The sequence below is a fragment of the Frankliniella occidentalis genome, unplaced genomic scaffold (genome assembly GCF_000697945.3).
Source record: "Frankliniella occidentalis isolate FOCC.00 unplaced genomic scaffold, Focc_3.1 Scaffold303, whole genome shotgun sequence".
NCBI classification, from domain to species: Eukaryota; Metazoa; Arthropoda; class Insecta; order Thysanoptera; family Thripidae; genus Frankliniella; species Frankliniella occidentalis.
Genome location: NW_026267428.1, coordinates 325,157 through 339,532, shown reverse-complemented (window position 1 = coordinate 339,532; position 14,376 = coordinate 325,157). Strand labels below are relative to the sequence as shown.

General features: G+C 45.8%; 4 protein-coding genes across 9 annotated transcripts in view; 2 read left to right on the top strand and 2 right to left on the bottom strand.

Moving 5' to 3' along the window:
* LOC113208427 (proline-rich protein 36-like) overlaps positions 1–6,707 on the top strand; it is a 37,661-nt gene extending 30,954 nt beyond the window's left edge. For 2 of the 4 annotated variants that reach the window (XM_026425401.2, XM_026425398.2), the window contains 8 exons: positions 1,527–1,775; positions 1,851–2,079; positions 2,569–2,894; positions 2,968–3,095; positions 3,183–3,736; positions 3,818–4,145; positions 4,231–4,743; positions 4,829–6,707. In XM_026425401.2, coding sequence (XP_026281186.1) covers positions 1,527–1,775; positions 1,851–2,079; positions 2,569–2,894; positions 2,968–3,095; positions 3,183–3,736; positions 3,818–4,145; positions 4,231–4,743; positions 4,829–4,945 — 2,444 coding nt within the window. In that variant the 3' untranslated portion in view covers positions 4,946–6,707. The remainder of the gene's footprint in view (positions 1–1,526; positions 1,776–1,850; positions 2,080–2,568; positions 2,895–2,967; positions 3,096–3,182; positions 3,737–3,817; positions 4,146–4,230; positions 4,744–4,828) is intronic. The other 2 variants (XM_026425400.2, XM_026425399.2) reach the window with 2 other exon arrangements.
* On the bottom strand, positions 6,345–12,024 carry LOC113208429 (zinc finger protein 626-like). Of its 3 annotated transcripts, none has more exons than XM_052273812.1 (8): positions 11,875–12,024; positions 10,019–10,097; positions 9,134–9,922; positions 8,985–9,060; positions 8,686–8,916; positions 8,387–8,596; positions 8,003–8,282; positions 6,345–7,893 (listed from the first exon to the last, which is right to left on the bottom strand). In XM_052273812.1, the coding sequence occupies exons 2-8, from the start codon at positions 10,090–10,092 to the stop codon at positions 7,268–7,270; spliced, it is 2,286 nt and encodes a 761-aa protein (XP_052129772.1). In that variant the 5' UTR covers positions 10,093–10,097; positions 11,875–12,024; the 3' UTR covers positions 6,345–7,267. The 3 variants fall into 3 exon arrangements, with proteins under 3 accessions (XP_052129772.1, XP_026281187.1, XP_026281188.1); XM_026425402.2 differs by lacking the exon at positions 11,875–12,024 and adding an exon at positions 10,319–10,637; XM_026425403.2 differs by lacking the exon at positions 11,875–12,024 and adding an exon at positions 10,176–10,319.
* Positions 10,675–14,163, top strand: LOC113208430 (endonuclease 8-like 3). The gene is made up of 9 exons (XM_026425406.2): positions 10,675–10,823; positions 10,967–11,217; positions 11,298–11,475; positions 11,564–11,674; positions 11,759–12,063; positions 12,602–12,769; positions 12,849–12,964; positions 13,059–13,195; positions 13,274–14,163. The coding sequence occupies exons 1-9, from the start codon at positions 10,728–10,730 to the stop codon at positions 13,418–13,420; spliced, it is 1,509 nt and encodes a 502-aa protein (XP_026281191.1). The 5' UTR covers positions 10,675–10,727; the 3' UTR covers positions 13,421–14,163.
* Positions 13,519–14,376, bottom strand: part of LOC113208432 (E3 ubiquitin-protein ligase RING1) — a 12,693-nt gene continuing 11,835 nt past the window's right edge. Inside the window, exon 2 of the mRNA XM_026425409.2 lies at positions 13,519–14,341. Within this exon, the coding sequence (XP_026281194.1) occupies positions 14,100–14,341 (242 nt within the window). The 3' untranslated portion in view covers positions 13,519–14,099. The remainder of the gene's footprint in view (positions 14,342–14,376) is intronic.

Sequence of the window (14,376 nt, the reverse complement as noted above, 5' to 3'; positions counted from 1 at the left end):
ACGCACGGCTCTACTCAATAAAAAGAGTTCGATCTGGTACTCTATGAATCCCGTAATTATTGAACAGAATGAACAGAATGATATTGAGCCCAACGGCACGCCGACAGGACAGGGGAGACGACATACTTGGCGTGGCTCCGGGGGCGGGGCGCTGCTCCATTCACTCGAGTGGGCAGGGCGAGGAGGTGAGGAGCCACAGGCGGCCGTCCCCCCGTCATCTCTGTTGCCCAAACTGGTCTGGTGGCGTAGAAGAAGACAGCTAGGCGAAGCAGAGTCGCACAACACTGCGGGTACCATGCCGCGCGGCCCCGGCAGGCGCACCGACCTAACGGTGATCGGATTCCACTTGCTCACGTGGGCCGCCGCCGTCCCTGGCCTCGCACCTGGCCTTGGAACCAGCCGCCGCTGCCGCCCGCTCCCTCTCGGATTCCCACACTCTCCCAAGGACATTTTTCCGCCTTCATTTAGGAGGCGAAGGAGGGCAGGCAAAAGACGGCAGAGCAGAGCAGGTCCACGAAAAACGAGAAAAAGAACCGAGAGCAGGTGGCGCGGCGGCGGGAAAAAAAATAGGATGGGGAAGGGGAGGAGGGGTGGTAATCGGACAAGTCGGGGTCCATTTGGCCACGGGACGTCATCGCGTCAGCGGAAGCTCGGATAGGCCAAACTGACAAAACCGCCAAGAAAAGCCAGTAGCATGCCCCGCGTTGCTCCGCTTTCGGCGTAAATGGGAGGAGGGGGCGGAGGGGCCTCGCGGCTGCGGGAGGTCGAAGACACTTTTATTCCGGCGATAAATACCCGCAACGCAAAACGCGGGTTTTGTTTTCTCGTTTTCACAAGTAAGTGTGCGTTCCAGGCAAACACTGGAGTGTGGTTCTGGCGAGGAGTCGGCTAATTCCTAACGGTTCGGCTGGACTTGGTGTGGTCGCTTTGCGGTCTGAACGCTCGCTGGGGCCCGGACGGTGCAGCACTATGTCCCCCTGAGTGGTCCGCCGCACAAGGGAAGGGCAGCCATGAGAGTACGAGAGTTGCACCTTGGGACAGGTGTCCGACCCCACCGCGGGCGAGGGCCTCGCCGCCGCCGCGATGCTCGGGCTCTTCCTCCGTCCGCCAACCGTTTACAGTCGCGGGAATATCCAGGCGAGATGCCAGGGATCAGAGAGACGGCGGAGGCCTGCAATTGGCACCTCGTCTTCTGTGCCCTTCCCATCCTGGCTGATGCTGATTTCATGGCTGATCGCGCCGGGCAGGAGCGCCACGCCGCGCCACGCCACGCCCGCGGCACGGGCTCGCCACTCAACCAATAGCGATGCAAACCGGTCCGCCCCGACCAACGCATCGCGGGGGTAATGTAACCGAGATAATATGCTAACTGGGCGGGGCGGGACAGTGGGCGCGGCGTCGTGCCCCTGCCCTGCGAGGAGGAGGCGTGCCTCGAGGCGGGCATGACGGCTTCACTCCCAGGCCAGCTCCCACGAGCCCTCGCCTAAGTATGTCGCTAACCCTTCTCCCTCTCTCCCCCTGCGCAGGCTTCGGGTACCGGCCCTACCGCCCGCGCCCCGGGCTGGTGCTGGACGACACCGAGTACAAGCCTGGCCGGCCCGCGCTCATGACCTCCGCCGCGCACGGCGGCCACCTCACGCCGCACCTCGCGCCGCACATCGTGCCCGCCCTGGGCCCCGGCGGCCAGCCGCACTACGGCGAGGTGTTCGACGTGACCGTCAGCGCCGTGCAGGGCCCCGGCGGCGGCGCCACCGGCCAGGCCATCGTGTACCCGGGTGAGTACCACAAACCAGAAGTACCTTACACTGTGATGTCATCAACTTATTTATCACTTTTCTTTTGTTTCGCAGTGGAGATAGAGGGCGTGTCGGTGGGCGGCGCCGTGGCGGGCGAGGGCAACGGCCACGGCGACGTGGCCGTCATCACGGCAGCCCAGGCCGGCCAGCACTTCGTGTCCATCGACGGCAAGCGCACCTACATCAACCTGTTCAACACGGAGCAGGCCGGCGGCCAGATGGGCGGCGCGGGCAGCGTGGGCGTGGCGCCGGCGCCGGTACAGCCGCCGCCGCACCGCACCGGGTGAGTCGCACCGCGCTGTATGTCGCTCGTTGTTCTTTTTCTAACAATTTACCAACGTTTCTGACAAGAACGCCACGACGCCGTGGCGAGGCGTTCCGCATCGAGTAGGCCTAATCAAGAGGGGAAACCGCACGGCTGACTACGTTTCATTTTTCTTCAGTCCGGGATAGAAAAATGCTTGCACTTTTTTTTTCTAACGAGGGCGATTCAGCGGACCATCACCGCCGCCGCTGAATCGCCAAGGTCGAGTCAAATATTCCGAGCAATTAGGAGATAACGCGCCAGAAAAAGGTGAAGCGGCTCACTCGCGCTGCTCCTAGATCCGGATCGCTCCGGTTGAACGACCTCAGGCGGGAGCTCAGCCGGAGCGCGAAGAGGAGTCGGGATGGTAGCAGCCCAACGTGTAGCCGCGTGGCTCTTGGTCGCACGTTCTAGACCCCCGTGGCTCTGGTCGCATGCTCTAAAGCAGACCCCCTGCTTATTTCCCAGGTTCCCCGGCCCGGTCGCAGCTGGCTCCGTGTCCGCGCTGCCTTCCCGGCCGACGCACGCCGCCCCCGGTGTTGGGGTGGGTGCGCCCGGCCCAGTCCCGCCCCCAGGAGTCCCGGGGGCGGCCCCCGGCGCGCCTGCACCCTCCCCGCCGAGGCGCCCGTACAAGCGGCCCAACCACCCGCCCGTCCGCATCGACACCTGCATCGTGGGCGACGACTCGACGTGCGACGCGGCGCAGAACGAGATGTGCCGCACCGAGGTGGGCGTGTCCGCGTGCCACTGCCGGCCCGGGTACAGCCGCCGCAAGCACCGCGAGCCCTGCAGACGTGAGTATGACGGCGAGGTGTGGCCTCTCGGACACGCCCTGCAGAGCTCTGACTAATCAGCTGCAACCTACAGGCATCGTGTCCCTGCTCATGTCGCTGAGGGTGGACCGCATGTATGAACGCCGCCTCGACTGGACCGACAAGTTCCAGGACCCCCAGTCCGACGAGTACCAGCAGCTGGAGTACGAGGCCGTGATGGCGGTAAGTACCCCGAGCGTCGCCGTTAGACGCCGTCTGAGAAAGAAACAGCCGAGTCCGAGCGGTCACTCCGCATTCTTTATTTTCTAGATTGACTCCGCCATGTCCATGACGCCGTTCTCCGACGAGTTCATGGGGGCCCGCATCAACCGCATCTTCCTGGCGCCTAGTCTGGCCGAGGACCTGGCCGGCGACGTGCTGGTGCCCGGGGGGCTGCCCGACGCCAAGCACGCCAACGCCTCGGTGCAGGCCGTGTTCGTCAACGCGACGCTGCAGCTGGAGGAGGCGGCCGCGGCCACGCGCCCCAACACGCTGGCGCAGGACGTGCAGCGCCACATCCTGGGGGTGCTGCACCGCCGCCACAACAACGTGGGCTCGAGCGCGCTGTGGGTCGCCTCCCCGGCGGGCGCCGTGGCGCCGCTCCGCGACGTGGACGAGTGCGCCGAGCCCGAGCTCAACGACTGCCACGCCCAGGCGCACTGCAGCAACGTGTTCGGCTCGTTCCGCTGCTCCTGCAACGAGGGCCTGCGCGACCCTTGGGCGGGCAACCCTCAGCGCAGCGGGCGGCAGTGCGAGGCGTGTCCGGCCGAGTACTGCAACCACCGAGGGGAGTGCCGCTTCGACGGCACCAACCAAGTCTGCCAGTGAGTCTCCAACGAGTGCCTTGGATTCTAGGATTCCAGCTCTACGGCGTGGCTAACTCTGTTCTGCCTTTCTGTCCTCAGCTGCACGGGTAACTTCTACGGTACGCAGTGCGAGGTCGACGGCGAGGTGCTGGGCGTCGCCGTTGGCGCGTCGGTGGCCGCGGTCGTCATCATCGTCCTGACGCTGGTGTGCCTCTGCATGTGGAGCCGGCGCTGGAGCCGCGAGCAGAAGTCGGCCTCCGGCCTCGGCTACGGCTCACCCGTCTTCGGCTACATGGGCGGGGGCGGGGGCGCGGTCAAGACGCCCGCCATGGGCGCGCCGCCCTACCAGGTCACCCTGGAGGAGCGGCTCCGCTGGGCGCAGATCGCCGACGCCATGGCGCAGGTGCAGTCGTCCAACCACTACGCGGTGAGTGCCACAGCGAGCTGGGGGACAGCGCCCCTGCCAGGCAGCCTGCCACGGCCAGTGTTTGAACCGCCATCTCCCTGCACAGACCTTGCTGCCCCGTGTACAAGTACCCTCGGCCAAGCAGACAGAGACGCTGACCTTGCCCTTCCTCTGCCAGCAGCCCGAGCCGGTGGGTACGTGCGGGGGCGGCGCGACGCGACCCTCGTCCGCGCTGTTCGGCTACCCGTCGCTGACCAGCATGGGCCACGGCACGCTGCCCATGGCGGCCATGACGGCCATCCCACCGCCCGTGCCGCTGCCGCGACTCTCCCTGCAGGGCCAGGGCACCATGGGCACGCTCAGCGCCTACGGCACGGTGCAGCACCAGCACGGCGGCCAGCACGGAGGCCAGCACGGCCACCCGCACGCCAACGCGCCCTCCCTGGCCGCCTACAGCACGCTCGCGCACACGCTCAAGAGCCAGCGGGAGCGGGAGCGCGCCCGGGAGCGTGCCCGCGAGCGGGAGCCCGCCACCAGCAGCAGTGAGGAGGAGGACAGGACCGACCTGCTCGGCAGGAACTTCCAAGTGCCAAGGCCCAAGAGCAGAAGTAGTCTAGCGGTGAGTATAACATTGATCCTTGGTCAGACGGTTGATCATCACATATCGTCTGTTTTCACTAACATGTTTACTTTCTCCCCTCCAGAATCAGAGTGGAATATATTATGATGTGGATTATGAGACACAGGGAGATGTATATGGAACAAAACCAAGCTGTATTCCGATGAGCACATATAGTAGTCGACAGAACTTCCATCGGTAAAGTCTAGCAAGATTACATGCTTGGAGATATGTTCCACCACGGTACAAAACTGCTGAGTGAGCACTTCGTGATAAATTGGTGATATTTAATGTGCAAGTGATTCAGATCAGATTACTTTGTTCTCAACATTCAAAACTCTTTTGTGTTTAAATAGTGAATTTGACTGTAAATGCAATCCAAAAAAAACAAAAACATTTTTTATCTATCTTATACTGTTAAAAAGATTGTGGACTATTACAAAGTAAATTTACTCGTTTTGTATAAGACTCTTTAAATTTTAAGTAGAAAAGAGTAAATGCACATGTCAATGAATAATTGGACATTAAGTTTACAACTTTTTTGCCATATCAAGACTTTTGTAAATGGATTTTTAACTTTTGTAAATTGTTTATATATGAATTGAAGGCTGTATAGTATATTGATTCAACCACCTTGGGCACATGGCAGCATTGAGGAATGCCTCTTCCAATCGTTATTGTACTGATCTTTCATCTGCTCTAAGCACTGTTCTTAGAATAGTGTTATAGTCATTTACAAAACAGAGTTGTTAGGCTTGCTTAAGTGCAGATTTAAATGTCAATTATTACACACACTATTCTAATTGATGTTTATGAGAGGAAGGGATGTATTTGAAGAGCTTCAGCTGGAAATTTCATTTTTGACTAAGGATTTCCGCTGCTTAAATTTTCCTATACAAATAATGAGATGTTACAACTTCAATTTGTGGATCAGGATGTCTCTCATCGATGGCTCACTTAGGGGAGCTGTACTTTTCTTTAAGTAAAACTCTCCTGACTGTGTCAAAGAGTCAACCTTAGCTTTAACCTTTGTCATACATTTAGCATTTCAAATAGTAAATATTTTTCTTAAATAAAAATGTTATTGTTGAAGTGATCAGAATGTGTAGTCAGCTTGCAAGCTACCAATTGCTGTACATTAAGGAACTGTTATTGTTAAAAATATGAGTGTAGATGTGTAAAGAAACAAAATGTTGCTATGTATTATAAATATGGACTAGAACTACTGATAAAATATTACTGTTTAACAGCTGAATCAATAATACACCATCATATGTACATATTTTCTAGCTCACAGCACTAGCTTAGATTTCTTGTTTTATTGAGGAAAGCCATTAACCACCTTTCCCTTTAGTCAGTCAGACATGACAGTTCATGCAATATTGTTTTAACACGTTCTGTCTGGTTAATTTCTTATCATTTGCTCAATTTTGGCAGAAGAGCGCCATACCTGTGTGTGAAGTGTGAGTGTCTGCATGAATGTGTGACTGAATGAAAGTATGAATGCATGGATGAATGTGAAATATTTAAGTAACCAAATGTGTGCCCACTCCGTGATAAGAAGTTCCCAAACGAAACAGGAAAATAATTTAGTCAAAAGATAATAGATAAACACATTTAAACAACTCAAAGTACAGTAATGATTTTGTTTTCATCCTAGCTGGGGGATGAACAATGGACAATGAGTTGAGTAGCCCTCTCCCAATAATTAAAATTAGGTTCACACTGGAAAGTAAATCTTAAGGATGAAGAATACATGTTACTCTGATAACTTGTGTTACCCCTCTTGTATGATGTATTTCTGATGTATCTCTCCCAGCACAATTAGACTGCCAATGAACCTAATTGTAAAACTTATCATGAGTACTCACTGAAGAGATGTTGGTTATTTCTTTACCTTATTCTTATCATTATTTATTTGTTGAATGTACATAAAAATACATTTTAATTCCATTTGCATGAAATTGGAAATTTCTTTACTGCTCCCTAAAATCTTGACGTATTGCATCATTCACAATACTACAAGATTGAAACTCAAGAAAAAGAAAGCTAAGAAAATAATCACAGCCACAAAATGACATCAAAAACACCAATGAAACAAATCTTCACATTCCATCATACTTCTTGGCAAAAAAAAAATACCTATCAACCTCTCACAACTCACGCTTAACACAATGGTTGAATAATAAAAAAATTAAGATTAAACTCACTAACTTCAAAATAGATTTGAGCTTTACATACTTCATACTTCCAATTTCAAACTTAACAAATTACCATTGGGTGCCATGTAAAACCAATAATAATCAATAGGCACTAAATAGCCAATGTATCCAAAAAGATTACACTGAATGGAATGCACAAAATTAAATAAAAATTGAATTCTAGAAAGAAATAGCTGGATGGTACTTAAAATAATAGTCTAATATTGCTCCATTTTAAAATTTACCTTGCATTAATTCTGATTGCTTAGTACTTCATGAAACACTTACAGCTAATTTAAAAACAGTCAACATGAAATTAATTTCTATGGCAAATGAGGTGGCTGCCCTGATACCATTTTGTGAACACTGTCATGATGGTATATCATGGTATCAGGAACACCAACCAACATCGGTAGTGTTTCAGATGACACATATTGCATAAGGCTTGTCTGCTGGCAGTGCTGCTGTTGGAGATCCGTAACTATTGATTGGTCATTAAGAGACATATGTTGTGAAGTGTGATGAAGCCCATTAACAACACCTAACATGGATACACCTTCATTATCACCCCAGACAGAAGGTAATTCAATCTGGTGGGATATGTTATTGGAGATATCATCGAGCATTGACTGCACACCAGGATCAACAATGTTTTCTGCAATATTTTGTGACATTAAAGCCTCTGGACCAAATTTCAAAGCCTCCGTTCCTCCAATTTTGGGCACGTCGGAACTTTCATAGTCTTTTATATTCGTGATACTGTTTACACTGACGTTGCCATTAGCTGCATCTACAGCAGCCTGACGTTTTCTATAGGGACGTTTACCATTACCTGGGTTCAAACTGCGTTCCTCCTTTCTTTTGTGATTTTTAACATGAAAAGATAGACTTGATCTTTGTGCAAAAGACTTACTGCAACCTTCTATGGGACATTTTTGTGGTTTCTCTCCTGAAAACAGATAGTGAAAAATAATTATGGTTACTGTATTAGTACACAATCATATATATTTCCTATTGTGAGAGAAGATAAATTAACAATATGTACACAGTAGCTTTACCTGTATGGGTCAGAATGTGAATTTTGAGAGTATAGTTTCTAAAAAACGACCTGGAGCACATAGTGCATTTATACGGTCGTTCTTCAGTGTGCCTCCTCATATGGACCTCCATACTGTCCCTGCTTTTATATGATTGGGAACACACAGGACAGACATGGCAGACTTGAATTTGTTCATGAGTTTTCTTGTGTATTTTAAGATTACTGCGAGAGGAATATATCTTGCCACATTCATCACAGATCCAATCACCAGTTCCTGATTTAGCACGAGGCTGACGTTCCTGCAAGTAGATATAATTGTCATAATCTGCTTACGGAAATATTGTAAGTTATACAACTACTCTATAGGATAAATTGTGACCTTTCCATCATTATTAATCTATACCTTCTTAGGCAAAGTGGGATCCTTAAAGTGCAGCCTTTCATGATTAAATAAACCACCCCTAGTGGAAAAAGATTTCCCACAAACAGAGCAAACAAAAGATTTCTCTGCATGCTTCATCATATGGTTCTTCAAGGTAAAGCTGCGGTCAAAGGCCATTTTGCATACACTGCAAACAAAGGGTCGTTCACCAGTATGTTTCCGGATGTGTACCTGAGAATATAACTGTTAGTTTCAAGTGTTCTGTTTTGTACAGATAACCATAAATACAGATGTTTATATTAAAAATAACACTTAATCACCTTAAGGCTATCCTTCTGGCGAAAAGAAGCATTGCATGTCAGACAAACATATGGTCGCTGATCTGAATGTGTTGCAAGATGAATGCGCATATTTGCAGCTGTTCCAAAAGCTTTACCACAAATATTGCAGGGAAAATCACGAGCCCCAGTATGGACAACATCATGTTCATGAAGAGCTTTTGAACTGCAGAATGCTTTCTGACAAATCTTGCAAATCCATTTGCGTTCACGCTACAAAATAAGTTTGTTAATATATTTTATTTTCTTCAAAGCTTTTGGACATATCAGAAAAATCTTACCTTTCCACTTTTGATGCTTGAATTCTTAACTGTGCTGTGTACTTCAGCTTTGCTAAAATTATGTTCTTTTTTATTACTGGATAAAAAATACAAATTTTAATAAGATTAAACACTAAAATAAAGTTGAAGAAAGGGTCAGAAAGACTTACCTATTCAGATTTATTTTGTTGATAAATCCAGGCATAACTCCTCCAGAAATGTGTGATTCAAAATGAAGTCTAGCTTCAGCCTCTGAGGATGAGAGTAAATCGCAAGCAATACACCGGAATAGCTTGATTTCTACATGACTCATTAAATGAGAGATGACTGAGAATCTATCAGGGAATGTACTTTTGCATTCAGAGCAGTAAAATTCATTATTCCTACTAATTATCACAGGACATACTGCAACTACTCTTCCTCCATCTGTTACTTCAAGGAATGTCTCAGGAGACCCATCAGTTCCACTGAAGTTTGATTGTTTGGAAGTCAGCTCAGCAAGCTGATAATTATTATCTTCACAATGATTATTGCTGCTATGGTCATTATAATTCTCTTGAAAATGATGTCCCATAACTGTAGAGAAATTGCTTACATCTTGAGCTTCAGAACATAGAGTTCCACTTGTCTCAATTGACTGGTTTCCATTGATTAATACAGATTTTTCAAGATTGAAGTAGTTTTCAGGTACACTTGTATTTAAATCATATTTGCCTGGTATGATAGAAACATAACTTTGCATTTGTTCATTTCCGTACTTAGGAGAGACTTTCGTTGATAAACTATATCCACACCCATCATAGTCAAGCATATCACTAAATGGAATATTGTTTGAAGTGTCTGCATTCCTCAAAAAGTCCATACTACTTGACGAGCCAGTTGTTGCATGTAGAGAAATTTCACAAGAGTCTGAGGATATGGATGCTGCCATGGTTCTGAAGTCTGCGCTGGGTCTTGCACTATGTCAATAATTGTCTCCACAGTAATAATTTGGTGAAAACAGCAGTGTGAGCAAGTTTGAAACTCATTAAACATTAGCATAACAGGTAAATTACTCAATATAAGATATCAACATCTTGGTCCATCTTCTTAATTGGAAGACACAAACATTACCGCAAATCAAAAACATCCACCCTGTAAAATAAAACAATAAATTTGAATTACTGTCAATGTTGAGAGAGAGCAAGGAAAATAAAATTCATTAAAACGTACTCGACAAAGATTAAAGAGGAAACAAAGGCAGGGGGTGAAGCCAGAATAGTGAAACATAAAAGTTAAACAGAAATTTTTAACTTCAAAACAATAAAAGGCAAAATCTTGCTTTTAAACATAACCAAGCACCATTACTGATTTACCATGGGAGGCTGGATTTCATTATCGTTGGAAAGAAGTGAGAGTGTGGATGGAGTTGTCTTCAAAGTAAGATTTGTAATAAGGATATGTACATGAACTACTTTCAAGCTCAAGAAAATACTGTTCCGTTCAACAGGTAGGAGTATCAACAAATCAAACAACAAAACAAAGGAGCTTTTGTTTGGTCCTGCAAACACTGCAACTGTAAACTGCAAATAATAATAAGCGCTGTGAATAATTGTTGTATGCTGCACGATACAATCGATGTTACCGAACGATTGTGATGTTGTGCTTGTACGCGCGGAAAGACAAGAGCCGCAACCGCAAGTCAAGTACAACTGGTACAACTTCTACAAGAAAGGCAACAAAAACACGCAAGACAGCTAGCATTTCCTACGTAAATTTCCAACCATGGTTGAAGGACCGGGCTGCAAAGTTAAGGGGGAACTTATGAAGAAAAGAATAAAAGGCAAGACTATTGTCAATACAGTAGCTGAGAAGAAAGGGGTAAGATCCATTCATACTACAGTGAGTGCACTACTTGTTGTACTCCTACAATACTTTCTGAGCTGTACTGGTTTTTTGTCACAAGTTTATTGATCTTGAGTTTATTGAATAATTCACTGTTGTCATGCTTTCTTGAAACCTAGGTTGCCAAAGATATCAGCACACGTTTTGTTCAACTGCATGGATTACAAGTTTCTGACATTCGAACGTTGGGCAAGGAACTATTTATTTTCATGGCACAGAGTCCTTTTTGCATTCGCATACACTTTCTTATGGATGGATCTGTAAGATATGGAGATAGCAAAGATAAGAACGCTCAAACTTCTGAACCTTGTCTTACAATCTTTTTTAATGACACAAAACTTTTTGTCTTTAAAAGCTCAATTGATGTAAGGTTGGTATAATTATTTGTTTTCAAAACCTTGTTGTAGTATATCCAAATGGTTTAGTGTTTCATTGTTTTCTGCACTCTAGATTGGCTGATGAAAGTTCACAGCATTGCGATGAACTTGCAGATCTTGATATTAATGCATCTAGCTTCAACTTCAAAAGGGCACAAAAAGAGATTGAGAAACAGCAGTCGGAGCTGATATGTGATGTTATCATGGATCAAATGGTGCTTCCTGGTGTCGGCAACATAATAAAAAATGAGGTACTTTAATTGGTTTTATTTTCAAGTCTCATTGATACTCGCACATCTTTGTGAATTATTTTGTGTTGTCTGTTTTCTCAATGTTCAGGGATTGTTCAAGAGTGGTATCAATCCAATTTCACAAGTAAAGGACCTTTCATCAAGTCTTATTGGTTGCCTCATTCACCGTCTCAGAGATTTTTCAGCTGTATTTTACACGGTTTGTACATATTATGTTCTCTCTTATTTCTTCCTCTCCACTATCAGCAAGTTTAGGCTATCATGAACAACTTTCTTGTTTCAGTGCCGTAAAACGAACAAGCCACTGAAACCCCATATGTGCATTTATGAGAAAACTAAATGTCCTCAATGTGATAGCCAAGTGACTGTGTGTAAGCCAGGAAATTTAAAGAGACTTACATTTTTCTGCAGTAAATGTCAAGTTAATTCAAGCTTAAATCTTCCTAAGAAAAATTCCTTGCTGGGGTTTTTGCAATTATCCGATGTGTCTACTGTCCAAAAAACTTGGGAGTGTCCACGTTGTACTTATCTCAATGATTCTGCATCGCCGACTTGCATCATGTGTTTGTGTCAGAAACCTTATAACAGGTAACCTCCTTCTCTTTTACACAACAGTCTTACAAAATAATTAGTGATGGGTCGAACGGTTCGGAAACCGAACCGAACCGAACCGAACCGGGGGGGTTCGGTCCGGTTCGTTTTTCGAACCTCAAGCCTAAAAAGGTTCGGGTTCCGAACCTTGACGAACCGGCTTTTTTAGACGTTCGAAAAGCGAACCTCGGACCGGACCGACTTAGCAGAAATCGCCCCGAAGACGTTCCACGACTCAGAGAGCGACCTAAACCCGCTGTAGTTAGACAAATGACAATTTAAAAATTAAATCATTGAGCTAACTATCCTAATTTTCTTCATCCTGAGTTGGCGTTTAAGTGTAGAAGGTTTAGGTTCGGTTCGTTTTAAATTTACGAGGTTCGCTCAAGGTTCGGCGGACCTTGGTTCGGTTCGGGTTCGGTTCACTTATTTGATCTGTAGGTTCGGTTCGGGTTCGGTTCGGTTTACAAAAATGCGGTTCGACCCATCACTAAAAATAATGTAATGTTGAGTTAAAACCCAAACTTTGTGACAGCGACAGGGAGCATAACTTTTCAAGTGAAGAGCTTCAACCTCAAACCTTGGTTAAAAGAGACGAAGAACTCAAGATAGAAAAAAGTAGGGAGTGTCCTCATTGTACATTTCTTAATGATTCTACATCTGCGACATGCATTATTTGTTCTGGTCAGATGCCTGATATCAGGTACTCCCCCCTTCTTATTCAATAGTGTCTTTTGTAGTACATTGAAGTTGAAGTTAAATTATGCCTCCAATGCTACTAGGAAACGGAAGTTATCAAATGAAGATTCACAGCCTCAAATCTTGGCTAAGAAGGAGAAAAAAGAAATCAAGATACAGGAAAAAGCAGTGGATGTTGCTAGAAAGAGAGTAGAAAATGGTAATGAGTTCAGTTAACCATATTTCAGACATAAAGTATTATCATTTTAAAAAGAATTCCCCGTAAACTGGGTTTCATACATTGTTTCCAACAGGTGACAGGAAAATACCTCTATGCCCCGGACATGGCAAGAATTGTTCTGTCAGGTCAGTGAAACGACCCGGAGAAAACTTGGGCCGCCTGTTTTATACTTGTAGTTTAGGAGGTAACAAACAATGTAAATATTTCCAGGTTGGTATTATCTCATTTCTTGAATCAATTTTTTTAACAACTTGCTATCAAATTCTCATCTTTTTCTCCCCTCCTCAGTGGGCTGACCTTCATCATCCCTTATGCAAACACGAAAAACGATCAATTTTGCGCAGAGTGTTGAAACAGAATGAAAACAATGGTAGGGAATTTTATTGCTGTCCACTTCCCAAGAAAGACCAGTGTGACCTGTTTCAATGGGCATAGTGCACGCAAAAGCCAGAAGATATGAGTAAGGAGGTAGTAGAAAAAGAGGTAAAATAGTTTTCTAGTCAGTATATGTATACCAGTAAGAAAAGGAATAATCCATTTGTTGAGATAACATTTAATTATATTACCTTAACCACTTATACATTAATTTCATCATAGGGAGTAGTTTTTGACTTCACAGGGACCTGGAGAATATCATTGTTAGATTTTTGAAACCTTCACTGAAACAGCTGCTAAGTTTATGGACATACCACATAGTACATACTTGTTCTAGATTTCAAATAAATTGCATAGGTAAAGAAAATGTCTCAAATCAAGTTTTCTCTTCAATCTCTTCAGGAAAATTTGGCCGAGGCGGTGCAGATTTGCACTTGTCCCTTGTCCATAGAAACTAAAAGATATTCATAGAGAACAATTTCTTAAAAACTCAAGTATCACATAACTGACAAAAAGCATATTTCACTATGCTTTGTTAATTTACAGAGAAAATTAAAATAAATTAACTACATATCATTTCAGAGCAGTGTTAAGGTACAAAATATGATAGGAAGAATTTGTAGAACCAGCTCTTCCGTAGTACTTTTTCAATCCTTTCTTCTTGTTTTTTTTATTAATTTTTTTAAGAGAAAAGTCAACATTCAAAGAAGAACTTGAAAATCTATTTGTACACCTCCTGTTATTCTGTTGATGAACCTGGTAGCTTATTTCCCTTCCATGTGTAATACATTTCAATTGGCTTATTTACTCTCCAAAACTTCTCAACAATTTGATACAAAGTTGATCCACCACCAAGCATTACATACTGTCCTGGGGCCCCAGGATTTGGCGATACATATATACAGAAGGTAAGCTGGTCAGGGGATCCTGGCTCAGGCTCAAGAGCTAATCGAACAGCCAGGTATTTGATAAGATGATCAACTGAAAACAACATGGAATCAATTATTTCAGAGAAA